The 27,271-nt window shown below is 39.2% G+C and overlaps 1 protein-coding gene across 2 annotated transcripts in view; it reads right to left on the bottom strand.

Moving 5' to 3' along the window:
* Positions 1-27,271, bottom strand: part of PKN2 (protein kinase N2) — a 149,676-nt gene that overhangs the window by 77,060 nt on the left and 45,345 nt on the right. For both annotated transcript variants that reach the window (XM_062191671.1, XM_062191672.1), the window contains exon 2: positions 8,209-8,509. In XM_062191671.1, coding sequence (XP_062047655.1) covers positions 8,209-8,509 — 301 coding nt within the window. The remainder of the gene's footprint in view (positions 1-8,208; positions 8,510-27,271) is intronic.

Here is a 27,271-nt window from a genome sequence, read left to right as displayed (position 1 = left end):
AGCTCAATATTCATAAAGTGTTATTTGTACAGCCAGGACGTCTGCTTATTGAACAAGGCTACTCACTAAGGTTTTAAAAATATTATGGAGAATTACAGTTGAAGTGAACCCAGCTGAATCTAAGTTCATATGGTAATATGATACTGAAACACTTATTATTTATTATTTATCCATTATTTATGTCCATTTCCTTATTATTTACCCATTTATCCATTTCCTTAACAAACTTCAACCTATAAGTCTCTAATTTCTATTCACTGGTCAACATTTTAGTGTCCACTTGGTATTTCTAAATTAATAATTACTCCAGAATCTTGCCAGGTGTTAAGTTACATTAACTCTATTTTCCCCAAAGTCCAACACTCTTGTTTAAACAGATTTGCATACCTTTCTAGAGCCATCTGAAACCTGCTCAGATTGTAATGAAGAGTTACTATTATTATTGGATGCTTAATCAATTATTTGTATACTCAGGATATCCTGTCACATACTACCAAATGATGCAATTTTACTTCAATATTTAATCACTTGCATAATTTCTGCTTTAGATTCCTTAATATGTTACAAAAAATGAGTGTACATAAGACATGGGTTGTAGCATTCTGTTTAAGGTGAAACAAGCATCCTGGATATTTGTAAGTTTTATAATTGTCTATGTCTATAATATTATATCTTATTATCTGAAAACTGCATATTATATCTCCTGGTAGAGACTTCATTCTATATGTAAGTCTTCACCTGAGGCATGCACAGTTCTCTAATAAATTCTCAAGATCATACTATTTTAGCTTTCTTCTTTCCTTCCTCCAATGACAATAAATGTATATCATCAACACCTACATACCCATTACTGGTTAAAAAATATCAGCATACATCAAAAAGCTCTTGGAAAAACTGAAATTAAAGTTAAAGTTTATTTGTGTAAAAAATGAAATAAATTCATAGTTTTTCCATAATATGTATTTTCCATGAATTTTTTGAAGTACCTTCATATTAACAATAACAAGTACTGGGAAGGATGTTGAACAACGGACCACTCATACACTGCTAGTGAAAATGAAAAATAATATAGGACCTCTAGAAAACATTTCAGCAGTTTCTCAGAACTGAGAAATTCTACTCCTAAATATTTACAAAAGTGCACTAAAATTTTGTTCATGAAAAATCTGTTCATGAATATCTACAGTAGCTTTATTGGTAACAGTCAAAACTGGAGAACAAACTTAATGTTCCTAGTGAACATATAAGTATGGTACATCTACCCAATGTGGTATTCACTTAAGAATTAAAAAAGACTGAACTACTGATATATACAACAGTCAGGACAAGTATGCTTAGTAAAGAAGTCAGTCTCAAAAGGTTACATATTTTGTGACTCCATTTATTAGAATTCCATTATTAGAAAAAGTATAATGAAAGACAAGAAATCACTGGTGACCAGGGAAACAGAATTGCAGGAGGCTGTAACTAAAAACAATAGAAGACTATTGAAGTAATGGAATGATTCCTGTTTTTGATTGTAGTGGGCATTAAGACAAATCTATCTTAAAAGTTCATTAGATGGTATTAAAAAATTCACCTTAATGTATATTAATTTTTAAGGAAAGAATTCAAGCATTTTGGATCTATGAATCATGTAATCTTAGGATCTTAAAGATGAGGAAACAAAATCAGGTTGCAAAAAATTGACTTGCTAATGGGCACATAGCCATCCTTTCCTTACAGAGCACAATTTAATGCAAAATATGTTTACCTCAAAGTAAGAAATTTAATCAGGAATTACTAACAAACTATGTCACAATTTTCACAGTTATATTTTACTACACATAAAATTCAACTGCAACAGATTATATAAAACTAATATGAACTTAGGTTTGCCGAAAAATAGTCTAAACTCAAAAACTTTTATTTAATTTATTTTTATTTTTTATTTTTTTGACAGGCAGAGTGGACAGTGAGAGAGAGAGAGAGACAGAGAGAAAGAGCTTCCTTTTCTGTTGGTTCACCCCCTAATGGCCGCTGCGGCTGGCGCACCGCGCTGATCCGAAGCCAGGAGCCAGGTGCCTCTTCTGGTCTCCCATGTGGGTGCAGGGCCCAAGCACTTGGGCCATCCTCCACTGCACTCCTGGGCCACAGCAGAGAGCTGGACTGGAAGAGGGGCAACCAGGACAGAATCTGGCGCCCCAACCGGGACTAGAACCTGGTGTGCTGGCATCGCAGGTGGAGGATTAGCTTATTGAGCCGCAGCGCTGGCCCATAAGCTGTACTTTGGAAATTTATATTTATTAAATAAAAGTTAAAAAAATATTTATTATTCCCTTATGGCATGGATAATTTAAAATTAAATAATTAAGATTTTAGCTAAGTTGAAAATATATGACTATTATTATTAATTATTGTCACTATGCTGTGCAACAGATCCCCAGAACCTACTCTTCTTGTCTAACTAAATCTTTGTACTTATGGAATAACATCTCCCCAATTCCAGCCCTGTTAACCTACCACCCACCAGCATCTAGTAAGCATCATTCTATTCTCTACCTCTATGGGTTCCACTTTTTAGTATATATACACAGATATGATTACGGATCATACATATTCATCTTTCTGCAAAGGCTTATTTCACTTAGTGTAATATCCACTAGATTTATCTATATTGTAAATGACAGAATTTCCTGCTTTTTAAAATCTGAATGGTATAATTGGGCATACACACATTTTAAAAATCCATTCAGCCATTAACGGATTCTTTGGTTCTTCCCATATCTTTCCTACCGTGAGTAATGCTGCAGTGAATATGGGAGTGCAGAAAATCTTTTCAATATACAAATTTCAATTCCTTTGAATATATACCCAGAGTGGGATTGCTGGATTGTATGCTAACTTTATTTTTTAGTTTTCTGAGGAACCTTCAATACTGCTTTCCAAAGTGGCTATACTAATTTACAGTACCAATACTGTACATGAGTTCTCTTTTCTCTACATACTGGCTAACAATTACCTTTCATCTTTTTTTGAGAAGAGCCAATCTCGCAGCTGTGTGGTGGTACCACACTGTTTTAGCTTGCATTTCTTTGTTGATTATGGAGAGTGAACATTTTTTTTTCAACTGTCTTATGGCAATTTTTCTTCTTTTGGGAACTGTCTAGTCAGATCCTTTGCCCACTTCTTAAAAAATTTAATTTTATTTATTATGAAAGTGAGAATGACACAAAGAGGTAGATCAAAGAGGAGGAAGAGAGAAAGAGATCAGCCTTTCACCAAGTGGTTCACTCCCCAAATTCCAATAGCCAGGAACTTCACTCAGGTTTCCCATGTTGGTGACAGGGTCCTAAGTATTTTGGCCATCATCTCCTGTCTCCTACTGTGTAAATCAGCAGGAAGCTGGATTGAAAGCTGAAGAGGGACTTGATCCCAGACACTCAGGTATATTATGAATTCCCCCAGGCAGGAGCTCAGCCACAAAGCTTGCCAGCCTGCCACTTTCTGAGTCCTTTGTATATTTTGGATATCAGCTCATTATCTAATACATGACTTACAAACATTTTCTCCCAGTCTGAGGGATGTCTCTTCATTCTTGCTTCCTTTGCCATATAAAAGCTTGTTAGCTTGATTGCATTTGTCTATTTTTGCTTTCATTGCTTGTACTTTTGGGATCTTAATAAATTAAAACATTGCTCAGACCAGTATCACATAGCTTTACCCCTTCCAGTAGCTTTGCAGCTTCAGGTCTTATATTTTATGGATTTATAAGTCTATAGTACATTTTGAGTTGATTCTTGTACAAACATAAAAATAAGGGTCTATTATCATTTTTCTGTATGTGGACATCTAGTTTTCCCAACACCATTTATTGAGGAGATTATTGTTTCTCCATTGTATGTTTTTGTCACCTTGGTTAAAAACCAATTAACCATAAATTTGTTGGTTTATTTCTGAGCTGTCAATCATTCTTGTCTACTTTTATGCAATTATCAAGATATTTTGATTACCATAGCTTTTTAATATATTTTGAAATCTGGTAGTGTCATGCCTTCAAGTTTTGTTCTTTTTATTCAATTTGCTCTGGCTATTCAAGGTCTTTTGTAACTCAATACAAATTTTACAATTTTTTTTTTTTTTTGACAGGCAGAGTGGACAGTGAGAGAGAGAGAGAGACAGAGAGAAAGGTCTTCCTTTGCCGTTGGTTCACTCTCCAATGGCTGCCGCGGTAGCGCGCTGCGGCCGGCGCACCGCGCTGTTCCGATGGCAGGAGCCAGGTGCTTCTCCTGGTCTCCCATGGGGTGCAGGGCCCAAGGACTTGGGCCATCCTCCACTGCACTCCCGGACCACAGCAGAGAGCTGGCCTGGAAGAGGGGCAACCGGGACAGGATCGGTGCCCCGACCGGGACTAGAACCCGGTGTGCCGGCGCCGCAAATTTTACAATTTTTATAGCCAGCATTGTGGTGTAGCAGGGTTTAACCACCTATGACACCAGCATCCCCTATGGTACCGGTTCAAGGCTCAGCTGCCCCGCTTCTGATCCAGCTCCCTGCTAGTGTGCCTAGGAAGGCAGCAGAGGATGGCCTAAGTACTTGGTACCTTGCATTCATGTGGAAGACTCAGAAGCATCCATCTCTGGGCTCCTGCCTGCAGCCTGGCCCAGCCTCAGCCCTTGTGGCCATTTGGGAGTAGGTCAGCAGACAGAGGATCTCTCTCTCTCACTTTCTCCCCATCCCTCTTCTCTCTGTAACTCTGCCTTTCAAGTAAATAAAAAATAAATCTTAAAAAAAATTTTTAGGATTTTCAAAAAATTTTCTTTGAAGAACGCCACTGAGATTTCGATAGGGATTGTACTGCTGTTGATGATTTCGGGTGGTTATTTAAAAATATATTAATTATTCCAACTAATAAACACAAGATACAATTTCACTTATTTATGTCTTTCTCAATTTCTTTCATCCATGTTTTAAAGTTTTGAGTCTACAGATCTTTCATTCCCTTGGTTAAATTGACTCAAAATAATTGTAAGTAAGGTAAGATGGAGCTGGCATGGTGGAGTAGTAGGCTGAGCCTCCACCTGTGGCACTGGCATCCCATATGGGTGCGGGTTCGTATCCTGGCTGTTCCTCTTCCAATCCAGCTCTCTGCTGATGGCCTTGGAAAGCAGTGGAAGATGGCCCAAGTGCTTGGGTCCCTGCACTCGCGTGGGAGATCCTAAAGAAGCTCCTTGCTCCTGACTTCGGATCAGCTCAGCTCTGGCCATTGAGGCCACTTGGGGAGTGAACCAGCAGATGGAAGATCTTTCTCTCTCTCCCTGTTTTTGTAACTCTACCTCTCAAATAAATAAATGAAATCTTTTTTAAAAAATAAGGCAAGATTTTTATTTGCTTTTATTTTTTTTTTTAGTTACAATATTCACAACTAAGCATCTTCTATGTTCCAGGTTCTATAATAAGCCTTGAAAATGGACGAACATGTTCCTGCCCTTAAGGAGCACAATATTTATATTTTTTATTTTTACTTTAAAAGATTTATTAATTTATTTGAAAGGCAGAGTTACAGAGAGGCAGAGGCAGAGAGAGAGAGTCTTCAATCTGCTGGTTCACTCTCCAAATGGCTGCAATGGCTGGAGCTGGGCTGATCTGAAACCAGGATTGAGGAGCTTCTTCTAGGTCTCCCACACAGGTGCAAGGCCCAAGGACTTGGGCCATCTTCCACTGCTTTCCCAGGCCACAGCAGAGAGTTGGATTGGAAGTAGAGCAGCCGGGACTTGAACCGGTGCCCATATGGGATACTGGCACTGCAGGCGGCAGCCTTATCCACTATGTCACAGCGCTGGCTCCAGGAGCACAATGTTTATTAAATGATATAAAAACATACAGAAAGAAGTTACAATACAACACAACAGTGAAAAAGTGCAGAAAATTCAGGGAAGGTTTCCTGGTGAGATCCAAATTGGTCTTGAGGAATATCAGAAACTTGATAATAATATTTAAAGGGAATAATTTAAAAAATAAAACTATAGAAGAGAAAAATCTAAAGTTACAGAAAGGAAATCAGTGGTTTCCTAGGGTCAGGGATGGATATTTAGGATTAATGAGGAAGGTGTCCCAGGGAGCCACTAAAGTGATGGCTAGATTATAATAATGGTTATCTGTAATAATATTTATATAATAAATACATATATTTGATAACATCAAGTTGTACATTAAAGATACGTGAATTTTATTGTATAATGTTAATTTTTTAAAAAGGGGCTAGGGGAATCAATGGGCTACTCTTTGTGTTGCTAAAATTCTTCCATATTCCAATGAATCACAAGGTAGTTATTAGTAATCTGTGAGGAGGAAAATGTTTTTTCTAAATAAAGAGAGTTTAAAGCTCCAGTGCTGTTTCTTATTTTAGACCTCTCCTAAAGATGTAATGGACAAAAAATGTAGACCTCGGCCGAGTTCCAGCAGAACAAGCTATTTCTAAGTTTATATAATATTGCTAAAAACAGCATTTTCATAATACATATTTCCATTTATAATGTTATTATTGAATGTGTGGGTAGAATACTAAACAAGGAATTAAAAGGTGGGTTTTTTTTTTTTTTAAACTAGACTGGTGATTGTTAGAAAATTTATTCTCATCTTTGGGATTATTTCAGTTCAAAATAGGCTGGTTTCCTATGATTTCCTTCATTTTAGAGATTCAATTAATCTTACATGTTTAAAATCTCTATATACACAGCCTCCAAATAAAATCCCCAAGTCGCAGATTTGAAACTGATACATGAAACAAGGTTTCTCAAGTACACTAAAAATTAGAAGTATTTTCTACAGCTCTTGAGATTGTAAAAAATACATCTGTTATTTATTATTAGCTATTCATACAGGTTCTCTTTTTAAATGTTCAATTTATGTATTTGACAGGTAAGGTGACAGAGAAAGAGGGAAATGAAGAGGGAAAGGGAGAAGGGAGGGAGGAAAGGAGGGAGATAAGGAGAAAAAAGGCAGAGTGACAAAGAGAGGGAGACACACACACACACACAGATATCTTTTATCCACTGGTTCACTACCCAAATGGCTGCAAAGGCCAGGGTTGGCCCAGGTCAAAGCCAGGAACCAGGAACTCCATCCTGGTCTCCCATGTAGGTAGCAGGGGTTCAAGTACTCAAGACCATCTTCTGCTGCTTTACCAGGCACATTAGAAGCAGAGCCCCCAGGGACTGAACCTGTTCGCCAATATGGAATGCTGGCATCACAGCAAGCTAGATTTGCTGTACCACAACACTGGTTCTAGGTTCTTCTAAAATTTCAGTGATGCTAGATGTATTATTTTATATATATTATATTTATTTGCAAATGAAGAAACTGAGAGATACAGAAATTAACTTTACTCAAGATATCATCTTTGCAAGGACAAATGATTAGACCAAATGTATCTTACATGATTTTATCTGTGTAAAAAGTTATTGATTTTATTTTTGTAAGAAGTTATTGATACCCATACAAAATGGAATTTTTTTCTGAAAAGATATTTAACAAAAAATACTGTTAGCTTTAGGAAGAGGGTAAAAGTAGAAGGAGATACTTTTCCATTTTTACTTTCTATACTATTGAAAATTTTTCTACCTGAATATTTTTAAATCCTGCTCTTTCAAAATAGTGCTCTTAGGTTAGAATCAGTTTATTTCTTCTTTATTTTCTACACTTGAAAAAAAAAGAGAAGTAAATGTTTGGCTTTTTTTTTTTCTTTTTAAACAATATGTCTGATAGTTTATTAATTCAGTTCCTTACAGGACAAAGAACTAAGGTCACAGGCTTGATTAATTACATTTGCAAAGAATAAAAATATCCCTTATTCATAGAATACATTTTTAACTTTAAACAGTCATCTGGCAAACTCGTGCAGCTGATCACAGGGATGAATCAGGTAAAAGCATGTGGCTGACTCAATACAACACTTTAGTACTGGAAAATAACTCTAAATAATGTCCTACTGATAGAGGATAAGAGAGTATACATCAGAGTTACTCATCTCTAAATAAATGTTTCAATTTTCCTATCCATCAACTCAGCTGCCCTTCTAAACAGAATATAAATGAGACTTTAACTGTAAGAAGAAATAGAATGTACTTTTAGAAAAGTTAAAAACTATATAAGTGACAAAACTTACTATTTTTAAAATCATACATTTCTTGTTAGTACACCAAATAAACATCAAAGAAAATACTATACCTGTAACATCTTCTGGATCTGATACAACGATATGTGCATTTAATTCCTGTAGCTTATGATGTAGTTCTTCTAACTTTTTATTTGATTTTTTCAAAATGTTGTCTACATAAGCCAAACTTTTTTTATCTGTTGTGACTTTCCTCAGATTTTCAGCTCCTTCTTTGATTTTCAGTTCTTTCCTTATTTCTCTCTTGATTCGATCCTTGATATCATCCAATTTTTGTTGCACCATTGTATCTGAAAAGTCTAATTTTTGAACAGCACTCACATTCTCAGGAAATGGAAGACTTCGGGAATCTCCCTGCCAAAACAAAAATAAACATACAAATATGGGAGTTAGGAAAACTACTTGTTCAGTAAGATATGCAGCAGTAACAATAACAGTATTTTCAGCATAAAGAGATTCATTATTAATTATATTACACTTAATTATCAACAAACTAATTACTTATTTAACTCCATTATAAGTACGCAAAAATGTAAATTCAAAAACCCTACCCATCTAGTTTCTCAGTTATGATAGCCATGTACCACACTGGAGAACCTGGTTTTAATACCAGATCCTGGGAGTAGCAGTGGTGGTTCAAATAATTGGGTTCCTGCCACCTGTGTCAGAGAACTAGATTGAGTTTCAGGCTCCTGGCTTTGGCCCCAACACAGGGCTAGACTGTTATGGTTATTTAGGAAGTGAACCAGAGGATGGGAGCACTGTCAATCCACCTCTCAAATTAAACAAAACAAAAACTCTGCTCACTCAAGTTGCATTAGTTGACAAATACATTTATATTAAAGCAAAGTGAATACAATACCTTTACACACAAGAGCTTCTCAGTGTTGAGTAAAAATAGATTTTGATATCTGATAAACACAAGTTAGATCTCAATCCCTGTATGCTGAACCCTGGGCAATTTACTTACCCTTTCAAACACTCAGTTGTTTTTTTTTTTTAATTAATTTATTTGACAGGAAGAGTTATAGACAGTGAGAGAGAGAGGCATAAGTTTTCCTTTCATTGATTCACCCCCCAAATGGCTGCTATGGCCGGTGCTGCCCTGGCCCGAAGCTAGGAGCCAGTTGCTTTTTGGTCTCCCATGTGGGTGCAGGGGCCCAAGCACTTGGGCCATCCTCACTGCCTTCCCGGGCCACAGCAGAGAGCTTGACTGGAAGAGGAGCAACTGGGACTAGAATTGGCGCCTATATGGGATGCCGGTGCCGCAGGCAGAGGATTAACCAAGTGAGCCACGGTGTTGGCTCCCAAACACTCAGTTTTATCACTTGTAAAACCCAAATATTATTAGCCCCTTTCAGAGTTACTGTGATAATTCCAAATATTTTAAGTGAAGCTCTAAATGGAATTGCTGGCCTATTATAGTCACTTAATAAATGAAAAGTATTAACTTCTAAAGGAAAATAACTGTCTTCTGAGATAAGAAACTTCTTAAAAATAAATTTATTATTAAAATCAAATTAAACTGATAACCTTATGACCACATTTTAGCTAATGAATTAAATGTATTATGGCTTGGGGAGATTACATTCAGAATTCCATTTACATATCCCATGATGAACTACTCCAATTGATAATCTGCTTGACTCTCTACAAAATCATAATTACTAGAACGAATCTCTAAATGATATCCTACTGATGGAAGCTAAGAAACATATAACACACTTATCCATCTGAAAATGAAAATCTAATTAGCTAAGCACAGTTAACCTATAATTAAAACAATGAAAGTAAGGCTGGCATTGTGGCAAAGCAATTAAAGCTACAACCTGTGAGGCCAGCATCCTATGTACTGGTTCCTATCCCAGCTGCTCCACTTCAAATCCAGCTCCCTGCTAATGACCCGAATGGGTGCAGGGGTCCAAATACATGGGCCATCTTCTGATGGTTTCCCAGGCACATCAGCCAGAAGTTGGATCAGAAGCAGAGTAGCTGGGCCTCAAACCGGCACCCATAAGGGATGCTAGTGTCACAGTTAGTGGCTTAACCTGCTGTGCCACAGTGCCAGACCCAGACTTAATTACTCAAAAGATTTTCTTTTCTATTTGAATTTATCACATCCACATAAATAAGTGCTATTTAAGTTCTTGATGTATACTTTTTACATCTAGTCTTAATCTCTAAAATATGTATTACGCAAAACAGTAGATGAGAAAGAGTGAGTTACTGGGAGATATGGAATGTAGTTTTGACTTACATACACTATACCCTGTGCCCATAGGTGATTTCTGTAAATCTGGTTCTAATCTGCTTAGGGCTAGGAACTGCTTCAACACTAAAAACAACAAAAAGATAGCTCAAGGAAAATTTCAAATGTTTGAAAAAAAATATATATATATATCTCCAGGTTCCATGACTCCTAGGTTAAGTATTCCTGGAATATGGGAGCAAACATTTAGTCTAGCAGTTGTGACAGCATGTCCCACACTGGAGTGCTTGGGTTCAACTTTTGGGTTCTGTTCCTGACTAATCAGACCACAGAAGGCTCAATGATGGCTCAATAACTTGAATGCTGGCCACCCACGTGGGAGACCTGGATTGTGCTCCCAGCACCTGGCTTCAGCCCCCAGCCCAATTTCAGTTATTATGGGAATTTAGGGAATGAATCAGCAGACGTGATGCCTCCCTCCCTCCCTCCCTCTTCCTCCTTCCTCTGTATGCTCTTCTCTCTCTGCTTCTCAAGTAAATAAATAGAATTCTTTTAAAAATTTTTTTTTAAAAAAATTCCCGGATTAAGTGGTCTACATTGGTTAGCTTTAAGTTTCTTATTTTTATGTACTCAGATATAGGATGATCTCCTACAACAAGATATTCAATTTTTCAATATTTTTAAATGGAATGGAAATCCTATTCCTTTAATTTTCCAAAGTTTAAAAAGTCACTTCTGGGGGCCGGTACTATGACGTAGTAGGCTAAGCCTCCACCTATGGCACTGGCATCCCATATGGGTGCTGGTTCAAGATTTGGCTGCTCCACTTCTGATTCAGCTCCCTGATAAAGGCCTGAGAAAGCAGTGGAAGATGGCGTGGGAAAGCAGTGGAAAGCCGTGGAAGATGGCCCAAATCCTTGGGCCTCTGCGCCCACATGGCAGACCTGGAAGCTCCTGACTCCTGGCTTCAGATCAGCCCAGCTCTAGCCATTTGAGGCCATTTGGGGAACGGAGTAGTATATGGAAGACCTCTCTGCCTCTCCCTCTGTCTGTAACTCTGCCTCTCAAATAAATAAATAAATCTAAAAAAAAAAAAGAAGAAGAAGAAGAAGTTCTGAAGTACCTGTCAGGCAGATATATCTCATTATTAAGTAACTGGATATTAAATAATGAAATGAAAGTGTCATTTTTCCCCCTTTATTTTGTGTTTACTATTTGAAACAATAGTATGTTGCTAAAATACAAGTTATTTGGGCCTTACACTTAATATATAGAACTGTTAGGTATTTATTTTGGCCTGTGGGGAATAAGGGAAAAATTATTGAGATACCAAGAGTACTGTGAACCCAGATATCTTGAGGATCTTTGGCTTAGTACATAGTATTAAACCATACTACTTGGGAAAGCAATTCATTTGATTTTTTTATGAACTTACAAGGATTGAAATAAAAATACCCTGAGGAATTGAATTAGCTTAAGTATTTTTCATCTAAGCATTGTTTACTTCAACCTACTTTACCTGAAAGTAGATAACAAGAATTTTTTTTCTTAAAGATTTATTTATTTGAGAGGTGGCATTACAGAGAAAGACAGAGAGAGGTCTTTCATCTGCTGGTTCACTCCCCAAATGGCTACAATGGCAGGAGCTGGACCAGTCTGAAGCCAGGAGCCAGGAGCTTCTTCTGGGTCTCCCATGTGGGTTGCAGGGGCCCAAAGCACTTGGGATATCCTATGCTGCTTTCCCAGGCCATAAGCAGGGAGCTGGATTGGAAGAGGAACAGCCAGGTCACAAAATGGCACCCATTTGGGATGCCAGTGCCACAGGTGGAGGCTTAATCTACTATGCCACAGCAATAGCGCAAGCCCAGTAGCAGGAATTTTGGTGATATTCATATGTGATAGGTGTTTTTCACAACCAGTCAAAAGTGGATTCAGAATTTCTTAAACTCTGAAATCAGATCAGGCATACTCACTCCCATTTCGGATCCCACATTACAAAGTTAACGTACAATAACCTAAGACGGACACTCCCAGTTAGTTTTTATGGTGTCTCACAAATAAAGGGTGTCATTGTGTTTCTCTCAGAATTTTAAAATAACATGCAGCTTCCTGAGAGTTGCTGAGGCACCCAAGTGTCTTTTTCTGTTTGGTACTAAGCTTTAAAGGCTGTTAAAATAGTGTCATATGAAAATGGCTTCTGTATATTTGAGGTAATACTGTGAAGGACCTTGCCTGCTTCAAAATTCCTTATCTTTCCCATTTGCTCCCTGAATCCCAATCATATCAAATTATGGAAATATATTATAAGAGATCATCATCCTCTCGTCTCAGCCACTAAGCATGCTGCACCTTGGGACACACCACCTCTCCTTTTGTCTAGCTCTCCCAAGTGCCCTCTTGGACAACGAGTTAACTATATGTCCAATTTCACCACCACAATGCTTTCTAGGAAAGAAATTCTTGCCTAATGCCTTCCCTTACAATTTAGTTAAATGACTTTCCTATATACTCTGATCCTCCAGATTTTACTTAAACAATTATCCCTTTTCTACCTGACCACTCCCAAAATTGTGAGCAATTAGTTTGTTTGGCAGGGTACCTTTCCAAAAATATTGTTTTACCCATTATATTATTTAATAATCCTCTTTTTTTTTTTTGACAAGCAGAGTTAGACAGTGAGAGAGAGAGAGACAGAGAGAAAGGTCTACCTTCGCCGTTGGTTCACCCTCCAATGGCTGCTGCGGCTGGCGCACCACGCTGATCCGAAGCCAGGAGCCAGGTGCTTCTCCTGGTTTCCCATGCGGGTGCAGGGTCCAAGCACTTGGGCCATCCTCCACTGCCTTCCCGGGCCATAGCAGAGAATTGGCCTGGAAGAGGGGCAACCGGGATAGAATCCAGCGCCCCAACCAGGACTAGAACCTGGTGTGCGGGCGCCGAAGGCGGAGGATTAGCCTGTTAAGCCACGGCGCCGGCCAAGATATCTTTTCTCATCATTCCAAAATGCAGAAAGTAGGGCCCAAGTTCTAATCACAAACATCTTTTAAAATTCATTAACATGCTCAGAAAATATTAAGATGAAAGAATGAGAAGAGACTATACATTCTTAATTAGGCATCATCTGCCAATTTTTTCAAACATACAAAATGTGCTAATATGTGTTTGATAAACTATATGTATTTCATGAAATAATGAAATTCTGATCTTTATTCTAAATCATAAATTGACATTTTTAGGCTGGCACTGTGGCGTAGTGGGTTAAGCATCTGTCTGCAGCGCCTGCATCCCATGTAGGTGCCAGTTTGAGTCCCGGCTGCTCCACTTCCAACCCAACTATCTCCTATGGCCTGGAAAAGCAATAGAAGATGGCCAAGTACTTGGCCCGTGCATCCTCAGACCTGAAAGAAGCTCTTGGCTCCTGGTTTGGATCAGCCCAGCTCTGGTCATTAAGGCCTCTTGGGGAATGAACCAGCGGATGGAAGACCTCTGTGTCTCCTCTCCCTCTCTGTCTGTAATTCTGCCTCTCAAGTAAATAAATAAGTTTTTTTTAAAAAAAAAATTGACATTTTTAATTAACTATAATTCAGCAAACTCACAGTAAAGAAAAACATTGAAATAAGAACAAGACCAGATTCAAAGAATAATTTAAAGAAAAAAGATTGCCACTGTGATCAAGTATTTCATTTAGGGAAAGACAGGAAAGGCTGTTTACTCCTCACTGGCCAAGTTCCCAGAGAAGAAGTGAAAAATCTATTACTTTTTCTACATTTCAGAAACATAAAAGTCTGACTTGATAGATGCCAAGAAATGTTACAATACCCATAAACACTTACTGGGTACAAGATTCATAAACTCTTTTAGCTAGATGGAATTTCAAATATCATCTAGCTTAACTGAAGATCATTTAACTTAACATTTAGTTTTGAGGAAATCAAGCTCACAAAGAAAGCCACCTGGCTGGTGGTAAGCACACTGGTCTTCTGAAAGTGCTTTTGTGCTCCTTTACTCCTTACCACTTTCCTAGAAGCGTTCTTTGGAATACCCTTCACCTCTATTTGAACTATACCTTCACCTAATTGATTTGTATTAATTAATGGGTATTGGCTTCAGTTAGAGAAAATGGCAGAACATATTTCCTCCTCTCTAATTTCACCCCAATTCACCTCAGGTGAGAGTACTCTCAACTAGAAAAAAAGAAACTCATTCTAACATCAGTCCTGTTACTAGCTATGCAACCTCAGCATTCAGGATACTTCAAAAAAGTTCATGGGAAACATGTATTATGATATGCTTAACATACATGGGTTCTCCATCAATGACCCCAGCACAGATGCTCTACGATGCTCAAGGTAGCAAGCACATTATAGTCTTACCATTAAACTATTAAGACTTTATCTTTTAATTCCATTTCCCACAAAGTACCTTTGTATTGGCCCATTTCTCCATGCCTGTTTGCTCAACTGCAAAATGTTTGGATTTCTTATCTTTCCCTTTTTTTTAAACTTTATTTATTTAAAACTCTAAGTATACAGACAGAAATGACACAATTACTCTTTCCCCTAGGTATTCAACTTACAAAGGAAGACATACATGAAAACCAAATGATCTGAAGATGCAGCAAAGCATTCATACAAATTAGGCCATACTGTATGTTTTTGTTTGTTTTGAAAAGAAGGCTCAGTTAGGATGCAGTACAATGGAAAGAGCAAAACATTTGGAGTCAGGTTGGCCATATTTAAGTCCTGATATCGAAACCAAGCTGAAGTCTCAATTTCCTCATTTGCAAAATGGAATTATTACAACCGTCTTGACTGTATTATTTCAAAGTCTCATAGTAGCTATGCCCCAAACTAAAACACATGCTTTCCCAACAGCAGTACATTTCCTGGCACATACTTGGCACTGAAGCAGACAGTGCTGGGCACCTATGTAACATCCATTCCTCCCACTATCTTTACTAAGAAAATTCTCATTTTGCTACACACAACAAAATATATAGATGACATTTTCCCATCACCAGGCTCTCTTACAGCTAGAAATGGCCATGTAACAATTCTTGTCAAAGAGAACTAAGCCAAGGATTTAGGGGAAAGTTTTCAGTTCTCTGGGATATAGACCCAAGGCCTGAAGGTGGAGCACCCATATTGTGAAAAGAAGGAACAGATAGTGCAAAATCCAGCACACCAGGATGACAGGGCACAAGGAAAGAGACTATGTCCCTGTTGGCCATGGTGAACTGCTATACAAGTCCTAGACTACCTAACCTTGGAATTCCTGCTCTAGATAAAAAATAAACTCCTATTTGACTAAAGCAATGTCATACTTGTACATTGTAGGCCAGTATGAAGAATTTCATTTTTATTCTGAGTGAAATGGAAACTGAAGGCAGGGCTTGGGCAAAGAAATGATATTTTCTGACCTCCTATGCCAACAGTAGATTTGGGAGATGCACAGAAAGCCATTATGAAGACACAGAAGATTGTTACAAAACAGCCTCAAATGAATCCTGTGTCACTGCATTCACACCAAATCTGGGATAGCCCTTTGACTTTCTCTGAAGGACAGTGGAAGTGACATTCTAGTGATGTGTAGAGTTCCAGGGTGCAGAACTCAAGAGAACTCACAGCTTCCAGTTTTGTTCTGGAAAACCCAAATGCTAAGTAAAGAAGTTATTCTTTTTTTTTAAGATTTATTTATTTGAAAGGCAAAGTTAGAGAGAGAGAGAGAGAGAGAGAGAGAGAGAGAGAGAGAGATCTTCCATCCAAATGGTTCACTCCCCAAATGGCTGCAATGGCCAGGGCTGGGCCAGGCTGAAGCCAGGAGCCAGGAGTTTCTTCTGAGTTTCCCACATGAGTGTAGAGGCCCAAGGACGTGGGCCATCTTCTGCTGCTTTCCTAAGCCATTAGCAGGGAGCTGGATTGGAAGTGGAGCAGCTGGAACTTGAACCAGTGCCCATATGGGATGCCCCCACTGCAGGTGGTGGCTTAACCTGTTAAGCCATAGCACTGGCACCCAGGTTATTCTTCAAGAGAGAGACCCTGCAGGATGAGAGAAACCACATACAAAGCAGCCATGTGGAAAAGAACAAAAGCACTCTACTCTTTCAGCTATTCTGTCTGAGGTGCCAGGCATGTGACTGAGGCATACAGAACATTCCAGTCTAGCTTGGCCACCAGCTGAATGCAGCTGCACAAGTGAGACCAGCTGAGACCAGCAGAAGAAACACCTAGCATAACCACAGAATCTTGAGATGAGTTTGTTGTGCTGCCATAGATACATGAAACAGAGGAAGAGATGATGACAGCTCTAAAACAATGTTTTTAATTATAATTATTATTCTGCTCGCCTGGTCTAGCCAGGTGTACTCTCTCCACTCAACTATGTAACCTTGCTCCTTCCCCCCCGCCAAGTCCGAGCAACTGGGCACTCTCTCAGTCTCAGGCTCTGTCTGGAGAGATGCCCATCCGTCCTTACGGATGTCCCTTCCCTAATAAACCTTGCTATTTTACCTCCCACTTAAAAAAAATAATAATTATTATTATTATTAATACCTTTTTGTGGCATCCCAATGAATAACAAATGTAACAATTTAATATGAGGAATGAGGGTATTGATAATGTTATCATTATAATACAAAAAGAAAAAAACAATTTTACTTTTCTTTCCTGCTTAATGCCTCCTCACACACAACAAGAATGTAAGGTGGAAACTACAACCTTCCCCTGAGAACTAAAGAGAGTTATTACAGACACAAACATTTGATGAATACCAATGGTGAAAAAAAGAGAATATGATCTATATCTGTAGTAAGCTAAACATGAGTTCCTATCGGTGGCTCCAACTTTAATCTGATAGTACATGGATAACTCTAGCATTCTCCCTTTGCTTATCTATAAACTCTCATTTCTACAAAGAGAAACCATCATCCAGTTAAATAACTGTTTAATTTCAGTACAATGCATAGCAGGATTAGAATTATAAACCTATACCCCCATGGGAAACAACTTCATCAACTGAAGTAAAGTGATTATTTCATTACCCATTTTTCTTTTTTCTTTTTTTTTTTTTTTTTTTTTTTTGACAGGCAGAGTGGACAGTGAGAGAGAGAGACAGAGAGAAAGGTCTTCCTTTTTGCCGTTGGTTCACCCTCCAATGGCCGCCGCGGTAGGCGCGCTGCGACCGGCGCACCGCGCTGATCCGATGGCAGGAGCCAGGTGCTTCTCCTGGTCTCCCATGGGGTGCAGGGCCCAAGCACTTGGGCCATCCTCCACTGCACTCCCTGGCCACAGCAGAGAGCTGGCCTGGAAGAGGGGCAACCGGGACAGGATCGGTGCCCCGACCGGGACTAGAACCCGGTGTGCCGGCGCCGCAAGGCGGAGGATTAGCCTAGTGAGCCGCGGCGCCGGCTTGGTTACCCATTTTTCTATAAATCTAATCTGGATTTAAAGAAAATAATCTATTTCAAATGCACAGTGGGTAGCACTGTGGCACATTGGGTTAGGCTGCCAGATGCAACACTGGCATCCCCTATTAGAGCACTGGTTCAGGCCCTGGCTATTCCATTTCTGATCCAGCTCCCTGCTAATGCACCTGGGAAAGATGGCCCAAGTGCTTGGGCCCCTGCAACCCATGTGAGAGACCCAGATGGTGTCCCTGGCTGTTTTGGCCATTTGGGGACTGAATCAGTAAGTGAAAAACTCTGTGTGGGGCTGGCGCTGAGACACAGTTGGTCAGGCTTCCGTCTGTGGCACTGGCATCCCATGTGGGTGCCGGTTTGTGTCCTAATTGCTCCTCTTCTGATCCAGCTCTCTGCTAATGGCCTGGGAAAGCAGAGGAAGACAACCCAACCGCTTGGGTCCCTACCCACATGGGAGACCTGGAAAAAGCTCCTGGCTCCTGGCATTGGATCAGCCCAGTTCCAGCCATTGTAGCTATTTGGGGAGTGAACCAACAAATGGAAGACTTCTCTCGGTCTCTCCCTCTGTCAACTCTGCTGCTCAATAAATAAACAAATCTTAAAAAAAAAAAAAAAAAAGACTGTGTGTATGTGTGTTTCCCCTCTATCATTCTGCCTTTGAAATAAATGAACCTTAAAAAAAAAAAAAATCCCACACAATCCTTATACTCGAGGAGCTGATGGCTAATGTGATGACAGATCACAAGTTAAACGTGATATATGTGATGAAAGAAATGAACAAGAGAGAGAAAAGAATGAAAAGCTCACCTATACTTTAGGTTAAATGTTGGGGTGGACATTTTGTGGGGTGGTTAAAATGCCTCTAGGGATACTGGTAATCCCTACCAGAGTGAGTAGGTTCAAGGGTCAGCTCTGTTTTCTACAGCTTCCTGCTAATGCACACGTGGAGGCAGCAGGTGATGGCTTGGATTGAGTATAGCCTGGTGCAACCTTAGCTGTTACAGGAATTGGGGGAGTAACTCAGTGGATGGAGGATCCCTGACACACAGGAGACCTGAACTGAGCTCCAGGTTCCTGGCTTTGGCCTGGCCCATCCCTGGCTGTTGTGGGAAGGTGAAATAGAAGATTTCTACATTTCAAGCAAAGCAAAATACCAACAGTTGCTGACAATTTACACATGCATATTTTCATACTCAAAGGAAGGAAATAAATAAAAAATTTAGTGATATACTATAAAACACTATAATTAATCAAATGAAATACTAAAAACTTCCCAAGTAGCCCACAGGGAGGCAGGAAAACAAAAACAGAGGAGGAAGAAATAAAGGGAACAGTTAGAAAACAAAAAAAAAATAGATTTAAGTTCTTACATACTAATAATTGCTTTAAATTGAGTATGAAAGTCAAATTAAAAAATACAGTGTTCACTGCTTATCATATGGCTAGCTTTGCATGGTTTCAGTTAACAGCATTCACCTGTGGTCTGAAAATGTGAAATGGAAGATTCTAGAAATAAACAACTTAAGTTTTAAGTTGCGCACCATTTTGAGTACCACAATGAACTCCCACCATCTCACCTGGGGTGTGAATCATTCCTACATTCCTAGACAAAAGCTCAGCATAGCCATGCTATACAGGCCACCCTCTCATTAAATCACTTAGTAGCCATTTTGATTATCAGGTCAACTGCAACTATCTCAATGCTTGAGTTCAAGTAACTCTTGTTTTACTTAATAATAACCTCCAAGTGCAAGAGTAGTGATGACTGCAATTTGGATATACCAAAGAGAAATTATAAAGTGCTTTCTTTAGGGGCTAGTGCTGTGGCAGAGCAGGTAAAGCTGCCGTTTGTAGTGCTGGCATCCCATATGGGTGCTGGTTCGATCCCCGGCTGCTCCACTTCCGATCCAGATCTCTGCTATGGCATGGGAAAGCAGTAGAAGATGGCCCAAGTCCTTGGGCCCCTGCACCCACATGGGAGACTTGAAAGGGTATCCAGGCTCCTGGCTTCAGATTTGCCCAGTTCCAGCCAATGCAGCCATCTGGGGAGTGAACCAGTGTATGGAAGACCTCTCTCTGCCTCTGCCTCTCTGTAACTCTGCCTTTCAAATAAATAAATAAATAAATGTTAAAAAAAAAAAAAAAGAGCTTTCTTTAAGGGAAAAAGTGAAAGTTCATCATAGATATTTAAGTATAGAAAAAATACACTACCACAAATAGGGTTTGGTATTATTCATGATTTCAGGCATCTTGGAATATACGCCTCATAAATGCGGAGGGTGGTTTACTGTATGGCCTACCCATAAACTTTATTGTATGGCTTAATCATCAACTATAAGAATTTCACTTCGGGTCATGTGTTATGGTGCAGCAAGTTAAGCCACTGCTTGTGATGTTCACATTTTGTATCGGATTGCCAGGTTCGTGTATACTCCTCTGCTTCTGATCCAGCTTCCTGCTAATACACTTGGGAAAGCATGGATAATGGCCCAAGTACTTGAATTCCTGCTACCCATGTGGGAGACCTGGATGGATTTCCTAGCTCTTGGATTCAGCGTGGTCCAGACCCAGCTATTGTGGTCACTGGGAAGTGAACTGCATATGGAAGATCTCTCTTCCTCTCACTCTTTCAAATTATAAACAAACTAACTTTGAGGGGCAGGTGCTGTGGTACAATGGGTTAAGCTGCCACTTGGGATACTGGCATCCCATATCAGACTGTCTGTTCAAGTACTGGCTACTCTGCTTCTGATCCAATTTCCTGCTAAGGCATCCTGGGGGGAAGCAGGTGATAGCTTGGGCCTCTGCTATCCACATGGGAGACCAGGATGGAGTTGCAGATCCTGCTCTGGCCTGACCCAGCAGACCTGGCTATTGAGCACATTTGGGGAATGAACCGGCAAGTCGAAGATCTGTGTGTGTGTGTCTTTCTCTCTGTATGTGTGTATATATGTGTGTGTGTGTTACTCTGCCTTTCAAGCAGATGAGAATAAACATTTTATAAAAGAACTTCACTTTGAATATCATGACATAGGTAGGCTGAAAGAAAAAAGATGGAAAAAGATATACTCAACAAATGTTAATCAAAAATAAAAGTAGAAGTCCTATCAGGAAAAGCAGACTTTAAAGCAAACAAAATGACCACAGAAAACAGATCTTTACCTAGTGATAAAATGGTCTATCCACCAAAAGACATAACCATACTAACTGTGGAAACAACAGAACTTCAAAATATAATAAGAAAAGCTGATGGACGTAAAAGGAGAAATAAACACACAGTTATAGCTGGGGATTCAACACCCCTCTCTCAGTAAGGTAGAAGAATCAGAAAGAAAATCAGCAAGACTAAAGAAAAATCACTAACACCATAAAAGGAGGGTTGAAGTGACATAGAATACTTCACTAACCAGAACAGAATACATACTCTTTATAAGCACCCATGAAACACACACCATGGTATCCCAGGGCCCAGTTCAAAAAATAAACCTAAATAAATTTACAATAAATTCAGCTAATAACAAAAAGTTATTAAGAGACTTTCCAAGCACACAGAATCTAAAAAACACGCTTCTAAATAATCCATGGTTCAAGTGAGAAATCTTCCAGGAAAATTTTAAATGTTTGTTTATATATATATTTTTTTGACAGGCAGATTTAGACAGTGGGAGAGAGAGACAGAGAAAGGTCTTCCATCTGGTGGTTTACCCCCCAAATGGCCGCTGTGGCTGGCACGCTGCAGCTGGCCCACCACGCCAATCCGAAGCCAGGAGCAAGGTGCTTCCTCCTGGTCTCCCATGCGGGTGCAGGGCCCAAGCACTTGGGCCATCCTCCACTGCCTTCCCGGGCCACAGCAGAGAGCTGGACTGGAAGAGGAGCAACTGAGACAATCTGGCGCCCCAAACAGGACTAGAACCCAGGTTGCTGGCGCTGCAGGCGGAGGATTAGCCAAATGAGCCACGGCACCAGCCGTGTTTATATATTTTTCAATACTTGAAAGGCAGAGAGAGAAAGAGAGGGAGAGACCAACCTTCCAACTGTTGATTTATTCCTCAAATGCCCATAGCAACTGGGGATGGGCCAGGCAAAAGTCAAGAGCCTGGAACCCTATCTGGTCTTCCACATGAGTGGCAGGGGTCCAAGCACTTGAGTCATCACTTGCTGCTTCCCGGTGCATTAACAGGAAGCTAGATCAGGTCCTGGGGAGCCAGGACTCTAACTGGAACTCTGATATGAGAGGCAGGGGTCCTCCATAGTCAGAGTTAGCCTCCTGCATTATGAGGTCCACAAATCCAAAGAAATTTTTAAAATACGTTAAACTAAATAAAAGTGAAAAAATAATGCATCAAAATTTGTGGGATGTGGCTAAAGCAGTGTTGAGAAATGAATTAGGGGCCAGTGCTATGGTGCAGTGGGTTAAGCCATGGCCTACAGTGCCAGCATCCCATATTGTCAAAGGTTTGTGTCCTGGCTGTTCCAATTTCCAACCAGCACCCTGCTTATGCACCTGGAAAAGAAGCAGAAGATGGACCAAGCACTTAGACCCCTGCCATCCAGGTAGGAGACCTGGAAGAAGCTCCTAGCTCCTAAACTGGTGGTTGTGGCCATGTGGGGAATGAACCAGTGGATGGAAAGAAACTGATGGCACTAAAATACTTACATTAAAAAAAAGAAAAAAATTTCAAAACAATAACCTCAACTCTCACCTCAAGAAACCAAAAAAAAAAAAAAAAAAAAAAAAAAAAAAAGAGCAAAACAAATTCAAAGCAGGCAGAGGAAGGATATAATAAAAGAGCAGAAATTAATAAAACTGAAAACTAGGAAAAAATGTCAAAGTAAATTGATGAATAAAAATCAATAAATCTCTGGCAAGACCAGCAAAAACAGAAAAGAATAAAGTACAATATCAGGAATAACACACTCATGTCCCTTATTAGAGTACCCGGGTTCATAATTGGTTTCAGGTCTCACCTTTAGCTTCCTGCTAAAACATAACCTGGGGGGCAACAGTGATGGCTCAAGCCCTAACAATTGTGGGCATTTGGGCTGTGAATCAGCAGAAGGGAGCTTTTTCCTTTCTCTCTGTTTTTCTGCCTCTCAAATAAGTAAATTTTTTTTTTTTTTTTTTTTTTTTTTTTTTTTTTTTTTTTTAGTATGTGGCTATATGAGGGTAGCTCAAAAAGTGTATGGAAAAATGTAATTAAAAATTTACTATGCTATTCAAAATTCTGAAATCCACATCTATGAGGAGTTTTCAAAAAGTTCACAAAACTGCATATTATGAAAAAGACTATGCATGCATTTCAGAATTTTTTTGCACCAAAACAACTTACCTTTCAATTGCATTTTTCCACAAGCTGTTTCAAGTCCCTATTTTTTTTTTTTTTATAGGCAGAGTTAGACAGTGAGAGAGAGAGACAGAGTGAAAGGCCTTCCTTCCGTTGGTTCACTCCCTTAATGGCCTCTTCGGACGGCGCTGCACCAATCTGAAGCCAGGTGCTTCTCCCGGTCTCCCATTCGGGTGCAGGGCCCAAGCACTTGGGCCATCCTCCACTGCCTTCCCGGGCCACAGCAGAGAGCTGGACTGGAAGAGGAGCAACTGGGACTAGAACCTGGAGTGCGGAGGATTAGCCTTGTGAGCAGTGGCGCCGGCCTCAAGTCCCTTTAAAAATACTGCCATCTTACGAGAGTAATAATACAGCAACTCTGAATATATGCATCAACAACTTGGATGAAATGATCCCATTCCTCAAAAAAGCACAAGCCAGCAAAACTAACCCAAAATAAAATACAAAATCTGAACAGTCTCGTAACTGTTACACATTCCCCAGAAAATAGAGAGAATATTTCTCAACTCTTTTCATGAAGCTGATGTTATACTAACAGAAAAAATGAAAACAAAAATCAATTTCTCCTATCAATCTCCACTATCATCAACAGAATAAAGATGAAAAGTCACATGGTCACGCCAACTAATGCAGAATAGCTGTGTATAATAAAAATGGCTCAGCAAACTAGGAATAGAGGGGAACTTCTTTAACTTGATAAAGAGAATTTGCAAGAAGACCTTGTAGTTAACATAGGTAATGGTAAAGGAATAAGTGCTTCCCCCTAAGTTCGGAATTAGGACAAGAATGTCTGTTCTCAGCACTCAGTCGACCCAGCATTACAGATTCTAACTACTGCAGTAAGGCAATAAGAACTATACACAGTGGTAAGAAATAAAATTGTTTCTATTAGCAGATCACATGGTTTCTACATGGAAAATTTCAAGGAATCTATCAGGAAACAAATAAATGAATTCAGCAATATAAAAGGACATGAGATCAACACACAAAAATCAATCATACTTCTCCATATAGTAATCACAACTAATGATATGGGTCACAGAGCTAAAAACACGGTACTAATTACAATTGGTATTCAAAAAAATCTAACATGTAGATAATATACACAAATATAGGATATGTGTAAGACCTGGATCTAAATGTAAAAAAGTGGAACTAAACTTTCAGAAGAAAATATAGGAGAAAATATTCATGATCTCAGTGACAAGTTCTTGGATGTGATGCCAAAAGTATGATCTGAAAAGAAAAGATTAATTGGACTTCAAAATTTGAAACTTGCTGTGAAAAGTGTATTAGTAGAAAACATTTGCAAATCCATATATAGCAAGGAATTCATATCTAGATTACATAAACTATAATAATGTCAATAGTAATAAAATAACAAATAAAAAAATAACACAATGAAAAGTATCCAAAAAGGATACACATGCCCATAAAAAGATTTTCAACAGCATTAGCCTTTGGAAAATGTAAGTTAAAAATCACAAAGATAGACGTCTAGTACACATGTACTAGCATGCTAAAATAAAAGTTCTGATGAAACCATGCTGTTGTGAAGATGCAGGGCCAAGTAAATCTTTCATGTATTTTTGGAGGGGACATGAAACAGGACAGCCACTCTAAAAAATTTGATATTTTCTTATATATTTAAACATGTATTTAATGTAAGATGCATGCATAGCTATTCACCCTCAAGTTATGAAACCAAGTTTAGACAAAACTATAAGGGAAACATGTCATGAAAAAAGTATGAATTTCAACACTTTAGTGTAATAAGTGGAGGATATTCTTATGTCTCATAAATTTTAGATAAGCCTAAGTACCCATCCAACTCCATTACTTGTTTCCTTAGGTGCTTCTTAGATTAATAATAAAACTTGTTCTCAAAGGAAAAAAAAAAGTAAATTATCACAAAAATTAAAAGAAAAATAAAGGAAGTAGGATGAAGGGTGAGAGTAAGGGAGGGAGAAAGGAAGGAAGGATGGGGTGGGAAGTATCATTATTTTTTTTTAAAGATTTTATTTATTTATTTGAGAAGTAGAGTTACAGACAGTAGAGGGAGAGTGAGAGGGAGAGACAAAAAGGTCTTCCATCCGCTGGTTCACTCCCCGAAATGGCCACAATGGCCAGAGCTAGGCCAATCCAAAGCCAGGAGCCAGGAAGTTCTTCCAGGTCTTCCACATGGGTGCAGGGGCCAAAGACCTGGGCCATCTTCCACACTTTCCCAGGCCATAGCAGAGAGCTGGATCCGAAGAAGAGCAGCCGGGACTAGAACTGGCACCCACATGGGATGGCAGTGTTGCAGGTGCACCACAGAGCTGGCCCCTCATTTTGTTCTTAAAACTATATGTATGAGACATATGAAATCTGTTCCATTTATATAAATTAAAGCCAAAAACTAGAAATAATATAAAGTTCTTAAATGGGTAAATGAATAAACTATGGTATATCTGTAAAACAGAATTCTATTCAGTAATAAGTAAGTAAGTACTGACACCCTCAATGACTTAGATCATCCTTTTGGGAATTATGGCAGGTGAAAAACAACCAATGTGAAAAGGTTACATATTGTATGCCTGCTCTTCAGAGGACAAAAATACAATGGTAAAGAACAACTCCTATTAGGTGTTGAGTTGGGGAGAACATTTGACTATTAAAAGGGTAACACGACGAAGTTTCTTGGTGGTAATGAACTATTTTCTATTTTCAATACCAACTGTGGTGCTGATTACATGAATATATACACACAGTGGTGGGCAGACCTTAAGGTCATCCTCATAATCCTTGCTTCTTGACTGTACACCCTGTATTCCTACACAAAACTTCTGACGTGTTTCTGTTCAAAAGATTATGGCAAAGATGACAGAATGTGAGTCTTACATTTACTTCACTGTATAAAACTCTGTTGCTCCACTTGCAGAGTTATCTTTAAATCTATTGGCTTTGAAGAAGCACCAAACTAGTCACATAGAGCACAAGGAAATTAATTCTGCCAACAACTTGAGTGTGAAACATGGCACTTCCCCAGTAAAGCCTCCAGATGAACACTCAGCTTTGGCCAACAAAGCAAAGTGCCTAACAAAATGGTACCTGGACTTCTGATGCACAGACAGAAATAATAAATATGTACAGTCTTAAATCACTAGATTTTTGGAAACTTGCATGCAGTATGAAAAATGAATTATATGGGACTAAATTTCATAAATATAAACAAAAATATTCATGTACATAAATCTAGCAAAACCCAGTATCTCTAATTTAGTTAATTGGATTGTACCAATTTCAGCTCCTGGAGTTGATAATATACTGTAGTTATACTCATTTAAGATGTTATCATTCAGGGCTGACATTGTGGCTAAGCAGGTTAAGCTGCTGTCTGCAACACCAGCAACCAATATGAGCACCAGTTTGAGTTCTGCCTGCTCTGCTTTTGATCCAGCTCCCTGCTAATGGGCTTGAGAAAGCAGCAGCAAATGGCCTCAGTACTTAGGTCACTGCCATTCAAATGGGAGATCCGGTGGAGTTCCAGGTTCCTGGCTTCGGCCTGGCCCAGCCCTGGCCATTGCACCCATTTTGGTAGTGAATCAATGGCTGAATGATCTCTCCTCTCTTCCTCTCTCTGTAACTCTACCTTTCAAATAAATAAATCTTTTAAAAAACAAGTATCAACTGGTGCAAGTTAGGAGAATAGTACAGAGGAACTTCCTACACTGTTTTAAAACTTTTTGTGGCTCCTAAATTAATTCTAAATTAGAAGTGTAGGGGCCGCCGCTGTGGCGTAGTGGGTAAAGCCATAGCCTTCAGTGCTGGCATCCCATATGGACGCCGGTTTGAGTCTTGGCTGCTCCACTTCCGATCCAGCTCTCTGCTATGGCCTGGAAAAACAGCAGAAGATGGTTCAATTCCTTGGGCCCCTGCCCATGTGGGAGACCTGAAGAAGTTCCTGGCTCCTGGCTTTGGATCAGTGCAGCTCCGGCCGTTGCAGCCATCTGGGGAGTGAACCAGTGGATGGAAGCCCTCTCTCTCTGCCTCTCCTTCTCTCTCTGTGTAACTCTGACTTTTAAGTAAAATAAATAAATCTTTTAAAAAAAAAAGAAGTTTAAATATATATTTTTATATGTGTAAAATATACATAAACACACACACAA

Source organism: Lepus europaeus, chromosome 5 (assembly GCF_033115175.1).
Source record: "Lepus europaeus isolate LE1 chromosome 5, mLepTim1.pri, whole genome shotgun sequence".
Lineage (NCBI taxonomy): Eukaryota > Metazoa > Chordata > Mammalia > Lagomorpha > Leporidae > Lepus > Lepus europaeus.
This window is presented reverse-complemented; position numbering and strand designations above follow the sequence as displayed.